Below are 16,603 nucleotides of genomic sequence, written 5' to 3'. Positions count from 1 at the left end.
AAAAGGTTATCTTTACAGAAACCACTTTATGCACGGAGCCCTTGTTTTCATTATTTATCTAAGATGAAGGGATTCGTTTAGAAGCAAAGTACTTTTGCACTTTAATGGTGCTTTATATTGGTCAATTAAATAACCAATTCTTGCAAAACTCTGCGACAATGGTTACTATTTATTATACCCATTTTGCAAATGGGGAAATTGAGGCATATCAAGGTTAAGAAACTCTTGAGGTGTGGGAAGATCTCTGTGAAGGGCTGTGCACTGTGGATTCACTATTACTGGAGACTAGGGTTAGCCTAAGGCCTGGTCTAAACTAGAAAATTAGGTTAGTCTAAGTTGGTCAGAGGTATGAGAAATCCACACCCCGAGCAGTGTAAAGTCGACCTACATCCCTGTGTAGACAGTGCTAGGTCGACGGAAGAATCAGCCTCTCAGGGAGGTGGATTACCTATGCTGATCGGAGAATCCCTCCTGTCGGCATAGGTAATGTCTACACTAAAGTGTCACAGTGGCACAACTGCAGCATTTTAAGTGTAGACAAAGCCCCTCGTCTTGTCACATTCAAGTCATAATGCAAGTCCTATCTCTTTACGCAAGCTTCCCAGATTAACAAAGACGATGGGCAAATGACCTAGCTACATTTCTAATAGAAAGAAATCATAATCAGGAATGATCTCATTTGGAATAGCAGCACAGAACATGGGTGGATTGGAAAACAATTTCAGAGAGAGGAACAGATCCAATGCTACTCTTAATTACTTATTTCTTCTGCTTTACTTTTAAGGCTCTGTCCATTGCACCAGGTGCAATATATAAAACCACACTAAAATAACCTGAGTAGATGTGATGACTGCCATCTTGGCCAACACACCAGGAACTCAACCAGGGTACTCCAGAGCTAAGTCTATTTAGCTATGGGCTGTAACAACTCATGTCCTCTGTGGATTGGCACAGATGAGTGCTTGTGACACACATTTACCAGTGGATTATATACACGAAAGGCTATCTCAACTGCTTTTTAGATATTCATTGAGCATTTGGCATGGTGGGAACTTTAAATGAAACTTGCTAGATAGCAAGCAATGAATGTCAGGGCTGGGAATAGAACCCAAGAATCCTGACTTCTAATCCATTGCCCTAACCACAAACGATGGCACTGCTTATCTCATTATTACAATGGCGCTGGTATCCTGTGATTAATATAGCTCTAAAGAGCTCAGACACCACAGTGATAAGAAAACATTAGAAAAAACAGGACCTGATTATCCTATCGATTACGCACACCAGCAAGTGGTACTGAAGTCAGTAATAGTTACACATGCACAAATTTTTCAGCTAATTGGACTCTGGCATTGAATGGATAGAAAATAGACAGAAGAGACAGAGGGAAGACACAGTTACCTGCATCAGATGTTGCTGATGATGAAGGTAGGAGCGATAACACTGGCGTTGGTGGCATTGCAACATTTTCAACAGCTGCTGGTTTCCTTCTGGTCATCATGTTACAGGCAGAACTTTCTATTCTACTATGAAGTGAAGTCTGGTCTGCTTTTAAGTGGGGACTTGTTATTCCTGGGGATTATAAAGAAACAAATATTTGGATGAATAAATATGAAGTATACAAGATTGCTGTGCTAGGTATCTACTAGAAAGGATGAACTGTTGCTCTTAGTGTCCCAGTATATTTCCATACTCCCCTAATAGGGTGTGTAATATCATTTTGATATTAGCAAGGATCATGATTTTTATTTGTTTTTAATAATTTTGCCTCAGGATGTACCATCACGGTTCTCTATAAACAATGCTCAGCTAACAGAATAATCTCAGAAGTCTATTTTTTGCACAAAACAAATATATACAAACACAGGCATGACCACATGGCATTTTCCATGTATCAGTTCTCCTACCTACTGTGTCTGCCACATTCACTTATAAACTTCTCTGTTATAATCACTTATTCATAGATCCTGAGGCCTGAAGGGACTATTGTGATATCTAGTCTGATCTCTTGTATTAGACGGGCCAGAAAACTCAGAATGTACCATCACAGTTCTCTACCAGCATTATTATGTGATGCTAGGGAAGTCACTTGAACTAAACTTTTCATATGTGCCACTAATTATGAAATGTGTATTCCTCATTTTCTAGGTCTGACTTGAGACCCTGGCATCTGATTTGGAGAAATGCTGAGCACTCTCAGCTGCAACAGAGGTCAATGGGAGCTGTGCTTTAAACATAACATGCTATATAATGCTAAGTACTCTGAAAAATCACTTCCAAGTGTCTCAAATTGGGCACTTTTGTCCTTAATTTCTCTGTGCCTCAGTTCCACCTGTGTACAATCGGGATAATAGCACCGCCTCACCTCCCAAGTGTGTGCTGAAAACAAAATCATTAATGTTTGTGAGGCACTCTGATGCTATAGTGATTGGCACCAGAGAAAAGTCCATGAGATGGCCCTGAATAAAATGGAGTAAATAAGGAGGGTTTGAATAACGTGCAGTATATAAGTAACAACATGGGGAAAACAAAATGTTGACTAGCTTCTCATTAAATGAGCACTGTCCATCCTGTTCACTAAAAGAGGCAGGGGTCCTATGGAAAAAAATAGTCTGTGATCATGTAATTACACACCACACCATAATCCATACACACAAGGGGGCTGAATTAAGGTTGCACAGACAACCTTAATTCTGGCATTTCCTAACTTTTGAGTGCATGGCTTTGCAAACAATGTTTGTTTAATATAGTTTTTGTATGTTATATATTTATTTATAGCATGAATGTGAGTCTCTATATAAATTGTTATGTATGTGTGTGTACATATACATGGTATATAATAATGCTAACAACCTCATGAAGTCAACATCTGGTTATAATTAAACTGAAGGGCCTATATAAAAAGCTGTATGAAAACATGCAGCTGTAACCTGTTGACCTCTATTGATAAAAAAAAGAAAAAAAGTCTGTGAAACTGTGCTTCAGCATATCAAGGGACAGTCATTCATTTTTCAAAGGTAATCCCTCCCAAACCACTTATCCTCTCAAATCTCTACCTGCACACAGTGTTTGCATTAGGGACCTTGATTTATGGATTCCCACTCCTTGAATGTAGAGGCCTACTTCCTGTTGCCGTGGTTACTTGGATCTTGGTTCAAGGTTAAACTACTCCCAAATCAAAATCAGTGGCAAGCACAGCATCTAACAGCCAGGTTATTGACTACCCTAGGATGCTTAAAGGTCAAAGACCAAAGTGCTGCTCACTGCCTTCAGGGTGAGTCAATATTTTCAATATTTTTATTCTGTTTCTTCTGAAGAAGAAGTTGCTGCTCAATTACCACCTAGGTGGGTTTAGCAAGGTCATACAAATCATTGAGGAAAATCCTCATCCCAAGGAAGAATTACACATTTAATGAATTACTTCAAAGACTACCCCCTCCAGTTGCAGCTTGTCACAAGTACACAAGGGGGTCACTGGTATGATTATTATTTTTTTTTGGCTTTGTAAGGTTTTACACGCTTTGTTTTGTTTAATTTACCAGGTGAAAATTAAGAATGAACCACTACACTGATCTAATTTGCTGATTTGGCTTTACACTGAGATATAAGTGAAAATCATCCGACTTCCCCTCTAGATCTCAAAGTGCTTTGCAAAAGTGGGTCGACATTGTAATCTCAGTTTTTAAAGATAGGGAAACTGAGGCACAGAACAGTGCAGTGACTCGCCCAAGGCAACACAGTGAGTCAGTGGCAGGGTTTAGAGTAGAACCCAAATCATGTGTCTTCTAGGTTGTTGGAGCAGGCTACCCTACTGTTACTCTCTCTTCTTGAGGCTGTTTGGAAGGTCACAAACAAGAAGCCCAAAATGTCATGTACCTTAGTAACTAGTGAAAATTTCTTCCTGACTTAATATCCACCATTTTGTCAATGAGAACTCATCATTTAAAATATGCATCCTCTGTGTGATCCTACAATATTTTATATTTTGCTTCTGTTTACATCCAGAAACAGAGAGAGCTCAAGTTGAATTATAAACCCTGGTCCTGAGTCTGTTCTTATTTACATTGCCATTAATCTCTGTTGATGTTAATGAATTTACTCCCAATTCAGAAGTAAGTGAGATCAGATTCGGCCCCTCAATTCCCAGAGCCCTGCTGACATTATATATAATAACGAAACCAGGCCAATGCAGAGGGGAAATTAATCAATATTTGCCAAATGGAAAAACCAGGACAAATCCAGAGGAGAAAAATTGTTTTCAGTCTGAAAGGAGATATTATGAACAACCGAGAACAGTAAAAGGATGATTTGCCTCTCATTTCTACCAGTGTACATCAGGAAATAGCCCTATTCAAGTCATAGCATTACTGGTGTAAAATCTGAGTAAGCAAGAAGAAAATCATGATGAAAAACTGGTTCTTTTTTTTTAAAGGTCTTTATAGTTTACAGTGTCTTTTCATATTTTGGTACAAATTTACTTTGTCATTCATTGTCTAGCAGCGGATGTGCTTTAGCAGGTACTTAATACATTAATTTAAAATTACTAATATCATTTAGCATTCACACTGCAGTAGTGCCTTAAGGTCACCGCTAAGTTGGGCCCCATTGTGTTAGGTGCTGTACTAACCTATATTCAATGACAATGCCTGCCTTATTGTTACCTTGTGCTCTCTCCACATATTGCAGACACCTACTTTCTCTCATCTTTACACTTACATTGCAAACTCTTTGGGTCAGCATCCATCTTTTTGTTATATATGTGTTTAGCTCCAGATTGGAGCCACTAGGTGCTAGCTCAATACAAATAATAAATAATAACTGTGCCATTGCTAAAGCCATGCTAAAGAGGACATCAGCTAACACATAGCAGAGTTCTGTGAAGTTGCTGCTATGGAATAGTTTTCTGCTGAGGGATCATTACCTTAGATTTCACATAACCCACCAAATTGTGAGAATTCACTAGTGTACTGTTTATGCATCACACTGCTCTTACAGGATGGGAGCTTTCTTCTCTCTCTTTCCATGGTTTAGTTATACAGTACCATTTGCATGGTAATTCACATCTTAACATTAACCGGATCAAATTATTTGCATTTTGATTACTGTTTACATTGAATAAAGAACCAGAAGAAGCCTAATATCTGGTAAATCTTCTTTTTTTTAAGTGGATTTTACATAGATCAGTCAAAAGCTTAGCATTGCATCATGCTCCAGAAGAGGGAACTGAATTACAGTGTGATAAATGTAGTTAACGAAAGTAATTATTCTTCTTAAAGTAATATTATTTCCTATCTAACTTGTGAAATTCATTTCCATGGCTTCCATTTGACATATTTTATCATTTTAAAATAACTGTACTTTTAATGTACAGTTCTGCTGCATGGCTTTTACTCTCCTGTTTCCTCTCCTCTTAGAGCCTTCAAATTCTACCTCTTTTGCAAAGGATTTTCTACCATATACAATGAGTCCCATTCAATAGCACAGAGTTCCTGTTTAAAAGAAAAAATGCCTGCATTGCCATCGTGAAGGTGGAATTTTAAGACACCAAGACTGTACTTTACTTCACCTCCAATTTTCTTCCATTTTTTAAAAAAGCAGAATAGCTCTAAACCTGGGGGTGGGGGGGAAGAGAGAGAGAGAGAGAGAGAGAGAGAGAGAAAGCCATCATTAGATAGATCTCCCGATCTTTATCTGCAGTACTACATTCAGAAGAGCTAATGCCATGATGATAGCTTTGAAATCTCTTAGGAATTGGATAAAGAGAAGCGATAGTGATGAACTCCCAGCTAATAAACACAAGAGTGCTTATTTCTGCAGAATGATCAATTTCTAGATGTCCTGAGGCTTGTCTGATACAGTTGATTTACTCATTCTCCCTCACCTCACTAATAAAGCTGAACTCCAACATCAGATTAGAAAGGAGCCAGATTTCTTAAAGGGGCAGGGAGACGACTGGCATGATGGCATGCAAATACTGGTAGACACACTAATCTCTCCTGCCTCCTCCTATAACCACCAAGCTGTCTCGAACAGCTGCCTTCCTCTGCTGAAAACATACACTTTATCCGCTTTGGGTTAGTACAGTAATACAGACAATTAATTTATCTTGTTAGTGGAAATTTAATGCAATGATCTAAAAGAACTCTTACATATTGTGATAAACTTTAGTGCCTCCAGGGCGCTTCTTTTCCATAGGACTCATTTCACATCCCATCCATTATGTAAATGAGATGTGGAAATAGTTGAGTTCCTCTAATGTATCTGTACACTGATGGATTGCGCAGAGTCAGCCCTGCTGAAACTAATGAGGTTAAATGCATCTTGCCATTCCTGTCTACTTGGGTGAGTCTCTGTGCCTGAGTTCAAGAAATCTTATTCAAGTTTTTTCTTCCCTTAAAGCCACTGTGCTAAAATAATCACATTTCTTGACAGACAGCATAGTAATAGCCCCAATGCCCACTCTGGCCTCAATCCTGCAGGGGTGAGGACTGTGTGGAGCAGAGGCTCTTGTTATGTAGCAATGTGGGGATATGGCAGCAGAAGCCAAAGGTCACCCTCTTACTTGAGAGATGGGGTCCTGGACTGCAGAGAGTTGCAGTTGACACCAGTCTCTAGTGATATGCAATGATTAAATAAAAACAATTTAGTTGTTAAGCACAAGTTGTCCATGCAAGAACATTCCATGGGTGAGAACCTGTAACAACCATCAGTTTAGTCACCACTGCAAACTTCCCAGGATCCTCCACATCTAAGAGGATGAACTTCTATAGCTTGAAATAAAGGGCCAAGTTCCCTAACTGGGAGCTGTAGCAGCCTGTGTGGATCAGGCACCCAATAACACACTAAACACTGGATTACTTTTTGATGCTCTAATACTGCAGAGGACATACACAGTACTGGGAGGAAGGGGGACTGATCCTACACTCTCCATCCTTTCTCTCAATCTAAGTACACTCCCTTCACGAAAACACAAGCGATAGCTCTTTGCTCTGAGTCCTTAGAACGGAGGAATATGAGAAGTGACCTTGGGGACAGGTGGACATGAAGTTTGGGAGGTACGGTGCTGTGAATCCAGAAGTGCACATATTAACTACAAAATGTTTGCCTTATCAGCACCAAAGAGGGAAAATAATATGTACTGGGATGTGTGTATCTCTCTCTCTCTCTCCCCCCATATTCTAGATAGACAGATATGATTTTTTCCCCGTTTCTTCCGAAAACCACAGTAACTGACTGCAATATTAAAATGAAAGTATGTTTAAACAGATGCATAGGTAAGATCTGCAATGTTATTGCAGATTAAACAAAGTGGCAAAAGTTTTAATAACTCGTCAGCACTTAAATATAATATATAGTGCTTGGATTGCTGCTCTCTTCTATTTGTGCTCAAGAAACATCTAAAACATTGGACAGTATGGAATTACTGTACAAATTTGATTTGTATTTCAATCATTGCTCACGAGTAGTCTTTTCTATGGTACCTCTTTTGGAAACCTCAGTGAAGCGTAAGAGGGAGAATGGAAAGACTGAAAGACTTCAAGGTCAGGAAAGACCTCAGAGGAACCAAAACACAAGAACAAATCTGAATGATGGACAGGATAAAGAGGTGAATGGTGCAGAGAGGAATAAAGTGGGGCAGATAGTTAGGTACAGGAGATAAATGATAGATTGGGAAAAGAAGGCAGAATGAATAAGAGAAATCACCTACCAGAACGAATCAAGTGAAAAGATGCCTAGTAGGGAAATGCTAACCATTAACAGCATTTGCAGTTATGCTGTCACCTTAAACAATCCTTCACATCTAGATCTGCGCTTTCCTAACATTTTGGGGGTGCTCTGATCCAGAAGTTTGGTGCAGGCCCATCTCTAGCTTTCATGTTTACTGGGGTTACATTGGGATGCTTTAGGCTCTTCCCAGGATAAATTGCCTTACCCATTGCAATATGCATATTTTATTGCATCAAGCAGCCAGAATAAGGATACTTAGAAATATGTTCCCTTTAAATAACCAAAAAGTAGCAGGAAACACAAAACAAACAAAATTATGAATTGCCGGGAGTTTTTCTGATACTTCTGTTTGTTTTACTGGGGCAATGGGGTGATAGTATCAAAAGGGGAAGTGGCAGAATCTATTGAAATACTCATGCTGACTGACTGTTTGGTTAGGCCACAGAACTATGAGGGAAAAAACCATGAACTTCAGAGAGTTGCAAAGCAGGGATTTTCAAACCTGCATACCTGAAATAGGTTAGGCATTTAAATCTGTATTCAAGCACCATAACAGGATGCTTGATTTTCAGAGATGCTCAGTTCTTAAGACTCTCACAGAACCGAGGCCTAAATCTAGATTCAGGTGCCTAACATCAGACATCCAAGTTTGAAAGTGTTAGCCTAGGGGTAATTCAACAGAAATTGAATGCTGCAAAGAAAGTTTACCAGTACAATTCTGGTTACCCATGTTCAAGGAAGATGAATTCAGACTGGAACAGGTGCAGTGATGGGATACACGGATGATCAGGGAAATGGAGAGAACTGTCTTCTGAGAGAAAACCAGAGTACGGCTGATTTAGCCTAGCAAAATGCAGGCTGAGAAGAGATATGATTGCATTCTATAAATACATCAGTAATTTTGGCTTCAAATTACACATGGCCCTAGGTTTCTGCTGTTTGCAAAATCTGCTCCTATGTTTTAAGTTAACATATTTTGGATTTCCCTTTTAAAGAAGCTTGTTGGGCTGGATTGATATCATACTAGTAGCATTCTTTGTTAGCATGCAGGAATCTCTGGGTTCAGTTCATGGTTTCAGCCTCTCATTTGCTAGGCCGAAAGCCTCTTGTGGTGAGGAAACATCTCATTGTAGTGAATAGCCCCTGCCACCAATTAATGAGCAGCACTGATCACTTCAGAAATGTGACTTGTTGACTCTTTTCTGAATGGAAAGTAAGTGGCTGCATTACAGGGCATCAGGTCATATGGGTTATAAAGTGGGGAAAACAGGTGAAGTTTTTCATGGCTCTTGTAGAATGCTGTGGAAGCCTTCCCCCAAGGGAAAAATAGAGAAAGTTTTGTTCCATTAATTCACAAGTGCTTCCTGTTGGATATCATAAAGGAGAAAGTGTAATTGTATGCGTATAACAGGCAGAGTATAATCAAATGTTATTCACAACTGCAGTTGAGAAAGACAAACAGCAACTTATAGGAAGTCTTTGTAATTGTAAGCATACGCAGTTCTAATGAGCAAGAGAGGGAACCAATGCCATAAATGCAGGACTCCCATCTACAAACCACCTCATGTGTCTTTCACTGCACCTCCTTGTCCGCAGGCTAAAGCTAAGACAAAGTAAAGTGGACAAAATGGCCAAGCATGATTATTTACCTTACAAAACTAAATGTTTCCTTGCTACACTTACTTTTCCATTAGTAATTTCCTAATCTGCTCTCTGTTGTTCAGTCAATAATGGTTGAAGGCACTAGGAGTGAAATTGTGCACAGGGTTCCCACAAGCTCCATGCATCACTTGGAAGTCCCTCAGTCGGGCCCCTGCACTAAGGTGAATTTCACCCTACAATATTTTTTTCTCCTCAGCAAAGTCTGTTTTCATGTAGAGATATGAATTCTTAGAAATGAAAGAAGAAGTAAAATCCCATCAAAAAAACACCATCCGCTGATGAAAGAATTGAATCACTGAATGAAGACAAACATTTACTACTGTTGGTTATTCTTGGGGAATCATTTGGTATTTATGTTCATACATTTGACTGTCTCATCATTGCAAGGGTACAACATGTCCTGTGCTTTTAAACGTTCTGGAGTCACTTGACACACCATTTTTGATGTGTTTAGCACAGCCTTACAAAAATTTACCAGCCCAGGCATAAAATCTATTCGCCTGCTTGTTCTCATCAGTCATCAGGCTAATGGAAATACTAATGACATTTCACTTGCCCTTCCAAAGAATTTACTTGTCCTAGAGGAGTGGGAATTTTGCAAAAAGAAACCATCACTCTTCCTCATTATTATTAATTATTTGCCACTTCTAGATACCCCCACCAATATCAGTGTTCCACTGTATACATACAATGTGAGAGACAATGCCTGCCCTAAGAATTTAGGCTATGTCTACGCGACAGTTTATGTTGGCATAATTTATGCCGCTCAGTGGGGTGAGTAAATTGCCCCCAAGTGACGTAAGTTACACCGACCTAAGCGCTGGTGTGGACAGTGCTATGTCAGCGGGAGAGCTTCTCCTCATCTATCCAGGGTCCTCTCAGCTGGGCCACACTGCCTTTCCTCACTCTCCATCCCTCCTCCTCTGTCTTTGTTCTCCTCTTTTCCTTTGGCCCCTTTCCCTTCCCACAATTCCTCCACCTTTCTCTCCTTTGCTCTGCTATAGCAAAGGAGCTAAACTCACACTAAGTCTTAAATGGGCCCAGCCAGCATCTGAGTTAAACTCTAGTTTCCTAATTCACAGAGCACATGCGAGCGCAGGATCAGGCTACAAACTCCCGTGCTGTCTGCAAAGACTGTCACTGTTGATGCAGAAATGATCTGTAAACATGAAACTCAGAGCACATTTGTACCTTTGGGGCCTCGTACTCTTAGACCAGTTATGTCCTTTGGTGTGACTGTGTTTGGAACAAGATTGAGGGGTAGGGGCAAAGATAGATTTAAGACACCTTTACATTCCTTCAGTAAATTGGGGGTCCAAGGCCTGCTCTAATTTTTGCCTGGTAGCCCATGGCTCTAAGAGACCAGGGTACAAGGATGCCCAGGCCACATTCCCCTGGAAACCTTTCTGTTTTATTAGGGACATGAAGGGAGTGGTGTATGAGCAGCTAGGGCAGCTCTACAATTTCAGAGGATTTCCTTGTACAGAAGGAATGCTCAGGTAGCTGGATCTTCAGGCTTTACAACTGCTTTGAAGCACTGGAGCAGTGCACAACACCTAGGGCAGGCAGCATGGAATTGGTCTCAATTTCCTGTTTCCTGTTGCAGTAATAGTATCTCAGAGGTGTACAGCACTTTCTGAGCCAGGGAATCTCAAAACACCGTATGAGCTATGGGATGGATTATAACCACAGCTTTCCACAGCTGGTGGCGCACAACTGCAGCACCCAAGTATGACCACTAGGGGCGTTTTACCTCAGTGATGTACAATGCCTCCCAGACCTGCCTAGGGTGCAGTGGGAGCAGAAATCCTGTTACAGGACACGACTTTCACTCTCCTGTATGGCCACCCATAGCCCTGCCTCCTATTACAAGAGTGCCCTATTCATGAGAGATTTCGCCATATGTAAAGAATACAGAACACAGTTGCTGGGTTTTGTAGGCCCAATAAAAACTTGCACATTGCAAACGGCTTCTTATGTCTACGTCTTTCCAGGGAGCTCTTAATACTCCCTCCCAGCCCCCTTTGCGCCAGCTTGCACCCCAAGAGCGAGAGCAGGAAGCAGTCCCCGTACTGAAGAATCAGGAGTGGGCAGGAAGAGCAAGTGTAGTGAGTCCTTCAGGACGCGCCCCACAGTCCTTAAACACCCGAGCAGGAGCCAGTCCCAACCTGGCCTGTATGCTAGAGTTGCCACCTGTCCAGGTTTCCCTAGGATCATCCCTTTTCGGTGGCTGCTGTTACAGGCACAGGGGCTCACGCAGAAAAAATAGGGGGTGTTCAGCACCCATGGGACTGGCCAGGGCTGCTGCTGTGGCAGCCTGGGGGTTGGTCACCAATCAGCTGTTCAGCAGCTAGCCCTGTGCTCCCCAAACAGGTGTTCAGCGAGGCCGTCCCGCTCATCGTCTGCTGAGCAGGGCTACCCCGCGTGTCAGCTATAGAGTGGGGCTGCCCCGCCACTCGCTCCTCTCTGCCCCCTCCCCTCCCATTGCCCTTAAGGCAGGAGAGGGCAGAAAGGAGCGAGCCGCAGCAGGTGGGAGGTGCTCGGAGGAGGGGGAGGACCTGGGGCAGGAAGAGGGCCCCGGGGCAGAATGGGGGCGGGGCCTCAAGGAGGGGGCAGAGCCAGTATGGGGCACCCACTGGCAAAACCAAAAGTCAACACCTATGGCTGCTGTCCTGAGAAATCTGCAAGAGTGCTCAGTACACACTGCCATTTGTCCAGTTTTAGGGGCTCCTCCCAGCTGTCCTCGTTTGTTCTTTTGTATCTTAGAGGTGGCAGCCCTACCATATGCATCTATAGAAACCACACTCGCTGCGCCATTGAAACGATGTCGCAGCCGAGCAAACTACAGGCGGTGATACGGAAATGTTTGCCAACAGCCCAAGGTACACCCTGCTCTCAGCAAAAGTGCCATGAGCACAGTGATGTGAAAATGGTCACATTTTGAAATTTTCAACCAAAAACGGGGACAATTTTTTCGGCCAAAACCTATTTCCATTTTCCTGCCAGCTCTAGCCATGAGGCTAGTGTAGGTAAACTCTAATGCAGTGGTTCTCAACCTTTCCAGACTGCTGTACCCCGTTCAGGAGTCTGATTTGTCTTGTGTTCCCCCAAGTTTCACCTCACTTAAAAACTACTTGCTTACAAAATCAGACAGCACACTGTTAATGAAAAATTCCTTACTTTCTCATTTTGTCTGTATGAAATTTTAGTTTTTCCTGTCTTCACTAGAGCTTTTTATGTAGCCTGTTGTAAAATTACGCAAATGATGAGTTGATGTACCTCTTGGAAGTCCTCTTCATACCCCCAGGGGTACGTGTACCCCTGGTTGAGAACTTTTGCTCTAGGTACCCTCTGGGTAAACAGAGAAGACCCCCATTCCAGTTTTTAAGGTTCCATCATAAAGGACCCCGTAACACAAACACACACCGAGAACGCAATCTTTATGGAACTCAATCGGCTTGACCCTCCGCTGCCTCCTCCCTTGGACACAAGGGATATCTCTTTGATCTGAGTCCTTAGAACGGAGGAATACGAGAAGTGACCTTGGGGTCAGGTGGACATGAAGTTTGGGAGGTAGGGTGCTGTGAGTCCAGAAGTGCACATATTAACTACAAAATGTTTGGACCTATGCAACATCCTGCCTAGGGATTTGGTATTATCTGACACCCACGTTGCAAAGGACTACTCCAGAGAGTCGAGAAGCAAGGCCAGGATAGGTAGCTACCTGCAAAAGATAAAGAGCTGATTGAGCCCTGCCTGGTTTTAAACGTGCGGTTCCCAAGCATCTAATTTTCCCCTCCAGCACTCCCACATTTACTTGCAGAAGAGCAATGTAATTGGCATCACTTTGTAATTCATTGTTCTAGTATAGGCTGCCCTATCGCAATAGGAGAGTCTGGATTGCTCTTGATTCCTGGGATCTCTATTTTGCTGGTATTAAATCAGTATGTACAAATACCCTCCCAGCAAGACGGGTCAAAAAGCTTTGGGTGCCCAGGATGCCGCTTTTGTTTACAGTATTTGTCAAACAAAAAGCCATAATTTGTGGCTCACTCGCTGCAAATAACCACTCCCCCGTCAAACAAACCCCCTCTTCCGCCCTGACATTAGTGAAATGTTGTGTTTCAGATTTTAAAAGCATAAAAGTCAAAACGTTCAAAATGATGGGACCCACAGCAAATGTAACCTGGTCCCAAGTGCGCACAGACAATGGTTGGCATTGCTACACATGGTATTAACTTTTATATCTTCTTCTATATGTGCAATGTGGTTCATTTATAGTGGCTCTGGGAACCACTGTGTTTACATAAATTTTAATTTCCTGTCTTTTGTTTGTGCTCTTTATCATCTTTCTAAAACACACAAACAAATAAATAAATACAAATCCCTGTGAATTTTGGTGCTTCCCAGATTATCCATAGAATGATGCCTGACACAGTCAGCATGACCGATTTTCCATGATGCCCCAGCCATGTGCCTCTACCCCCACCCCCAAGCTCTGGACAGATCATTTCTGGGGGAGAAAGGTGTTTTCATGCCCATTTCACGTGGCATCTCTCTGATGCTGCTGCCAGCAAGGGTGACCCTTATCTCCACATGTGGTGGGGATTTTGTAGTCTGGACTCTTGTCTGCTGGGAACTGGTCTGAGACCACCAACTCAGCTGACATAGGCCATGGAATAGCAATGATCTAATAATGTTATCATGAAGAAATGCTTCACTTTGCACAACAGACTGACAATTCATCTAGGTAACAGCTGGGACTGAAGAGTGCTACAAAGCCTTGTCTTTTTTCAGCACTTAGAGATAGATTCCAATATTCTTACTCATGATGGCTAGCACCTTGAGTAGTCCCAGTGAAGTCAGTAAAGCTGGTCCTTAATGTGTTAGCCAGACAACATTTTATTCCTTTTTATGTATTTCCCTGATTAACTTAGAATCATAGAATATCAGGGTTGGAAGGTACCTCAGGAGGTCATCTAGTCCAACCTCCTGCTCAAAGCAGGACCAATCCCCAGACAGATTTTTGCCCCAGATCCCTAAATGGCCCCCTCAAGGATTCAACTCACAAGCCTGGGTTTAGCAGGCCAATGCTCAAACCACTGAGCTATCCATCCCCCCATGTGCCTTGGCACTAGGCACAACTGAAAACTGATTCTCTGTATACTTATACACAAGTCCCCGGCCGTGCTCCCAAACAATGCTACTCACGTTTGTAATCATTAATGCATGCTTTTTTCTATGTTTTTGCTTGCAGGGTACACTAATCAGGCATTTGGGTTCAACTACGTATAACTATGTTTCTGAATGCAGTACCCATACATTTGGTTGCTAAAATCCCCTTTCCACTAGCTATGAAGTTCTAGTAATTAAGAAGAAAGATTTGTTTAAAGCTGTTTAAAAACCTCTCTTTTGATCAGGAATATCAGCTTCACCAAACTACCGTCTCTTGATTGCTGGAGATCTGAATGTGCCCTTGCTAAGGAATATTACATAAAAGGCTAAAATCACAAGGATGCCCATTGCACAGAAAAATACAGTGGTCCAGCTACAAATTAATGTGATGCTCCTCATGCACCAGTGATTAAAATTCAGTGTTGACAGGATGAAACCCAGTTATTATTTTTTTAGAGAAACAAAGAAAACCAGATGATAAAACTGAATAGGTTGGTGCAGCAAATCCAACAAAAATATGGCAGTTCTAGGCAGCTGTGATTGGAATCCTTCTCCTGCTTGAATAATAAAGGCTTTTGCTAATTTTAACCAGAGCCAAATCTGAAAAACCTGCAGTCTCATGTGACTCATGGAGCCCCAAGGGAATAGGAGATGGCGGGGGGGAGATGTGTGTGTGTGTCTGTGTGTATAATCTAACAGTGCCCAGTGCTTTTGAGATCCTGGATTCCACTTCAATAGCACAGGCCAGATTCATTAAAAAACCTGGCTACATTCCAGCAGTTAAAATTGAAGCAGCATATTTATTGCATTTTGCTCAAATAAATCTGAAAACGTGTGAATCATATCCCTTGGAGAGCTGGGGAGGAGAAGTAAACAATCTCGGGCTAATACTTAGAAGTGGAGTACGTTGAAGAACAAAGATGTAGAAAGGTTATTGTTGCAGGGAATCTGCTGGGTGCTTGTCGAGTCGGAGGTTTTTGGAAAGCTAGACTTCTCTGCCATTTTCTCCATTGCTGCCACTCTAGCCTCAAACGTTCTATTTACTGTTCTCTATTCATGTTGGGGTTTTTTAATCACTCCTTAGCTTGCGCGGCTTTATGTGTGGTTTCCCAGATGCTGTTCGTGACGTTGGCACCTCACCCCAATAGCAACTGCATTCAGCTGGGATTCAATTATAGCCTTTCTGGCACAGGCAGATTGGTTTTTCAAAGATAGCATATTTTGGGGAAGGATTTATTTTTCCCCAAAGCAATTTTGATTAAGAAAGCGAAGCGCGACTCGTAGCTCAATCTTGCAAGGCGCAGGATGCCTCGTGACAGGTCCTGAGCGCCCCTGGACTCCAGCACCACCTAGAAAGCACTCAGCACCTCATAGGATTGGCTCCTGAGGGAGTAAAATGTGAGCTAAGGGTCTGACACAAAGCCTGTTTAAGTGAATAGGAGCTTTTTGTTCATTCCAGTGGGGTTTGGACCATGCCCATGGAGTCTAAGCATGGGACTCAGGGACTGCCCCAAGTTCTAATCACTAAATCTTTCACTGAGGCCTTGGACAAGACAATTAGGCCAAAATTACGAAATGTGGGTACCAAATGGGAGACACTTAAATAAGGGGCCTTATTTTCAGAGACGTTGACTGCCTATAACCTCCAGTGAAGTCAATGGGATCTGCTGATGGACAGAACCTGTCCAGATCAGGCTATTAATTAGGTGGCCAACTTTGGGCACCCAGGTTTGAAAATGTTGACCACCCCCACCTCAGTTTCCCATATCTGTAATATTGACATAACCAGTTACCTAAGTCACTGGGATGGGATAAGTACTAGGTATTATAGAGGGGGAAAGTTGCTTGTTTAAATAAATTATGCTGAGGTAGTATAGTCTTTGAGGGCAGGAACTGTCTTTTTTTTTTTTTTTTTAAATGACTTATGTGTCCAGTACCTCCCCTTGATCCCTGACTGGGGCCTCTAGGAACTACTGCAATGCAAATAAATAAATGAACAACCGTAACAATCCAACTAGCTACACTTTTCCGGGAGTTG

The 16,603-nt window shown here is 42.0% G+C and overlaps 1 protein-coding gene across 5 annotated transcripts in view; it reads right to left on the bottom strand.

Moving 5' to 3' along the window:
• SETBP1 (SET binding protein 1) overlaps positions 1-16,603 on the bottom strand; it is a 326,031-nt gene that overhangs the window by 10,119 nt on the left and 299,309 nt on the right. For 4 of the 5 annotated variants that reach the window (XM_039543813.1, XM_039543814.1, XM_039543818.1 and 1 more), the window contains one exon: positions 1,402-1,572. In XM_039543813.1, coding sequence (XP_039399747.1) covers positions 1,402-1,572 — 171 coding nt within the window. Of the gene's footprint in view, positions 1-1,401; positions 1,573-16,603 lie in introns of those variants that run through there. The other variant, XM_039543819.1, reaches the window with a different exon arrangement.

The sequence above is a fragment of the Mauremys reevesii genome, linkage group 6, assembly GCF_016161935.1.
Source record: "Mauremys reevesii isolate NIE-2019 linkage group 6, ASM1616193v1, whole genome shotgun sequence".
NCBI classification, from domain to species: domain Eukaryota; kingdom Metazoa; phylum Chordata; order Testudines; family Geoemydidae; genus Mauremys; species Mauremys reevesii.
The sequence above is the reverse complement of the archived record's forward strand: the minus strand, read 5'-3'. Positions and strand labels throughout refer to the sequence as shown.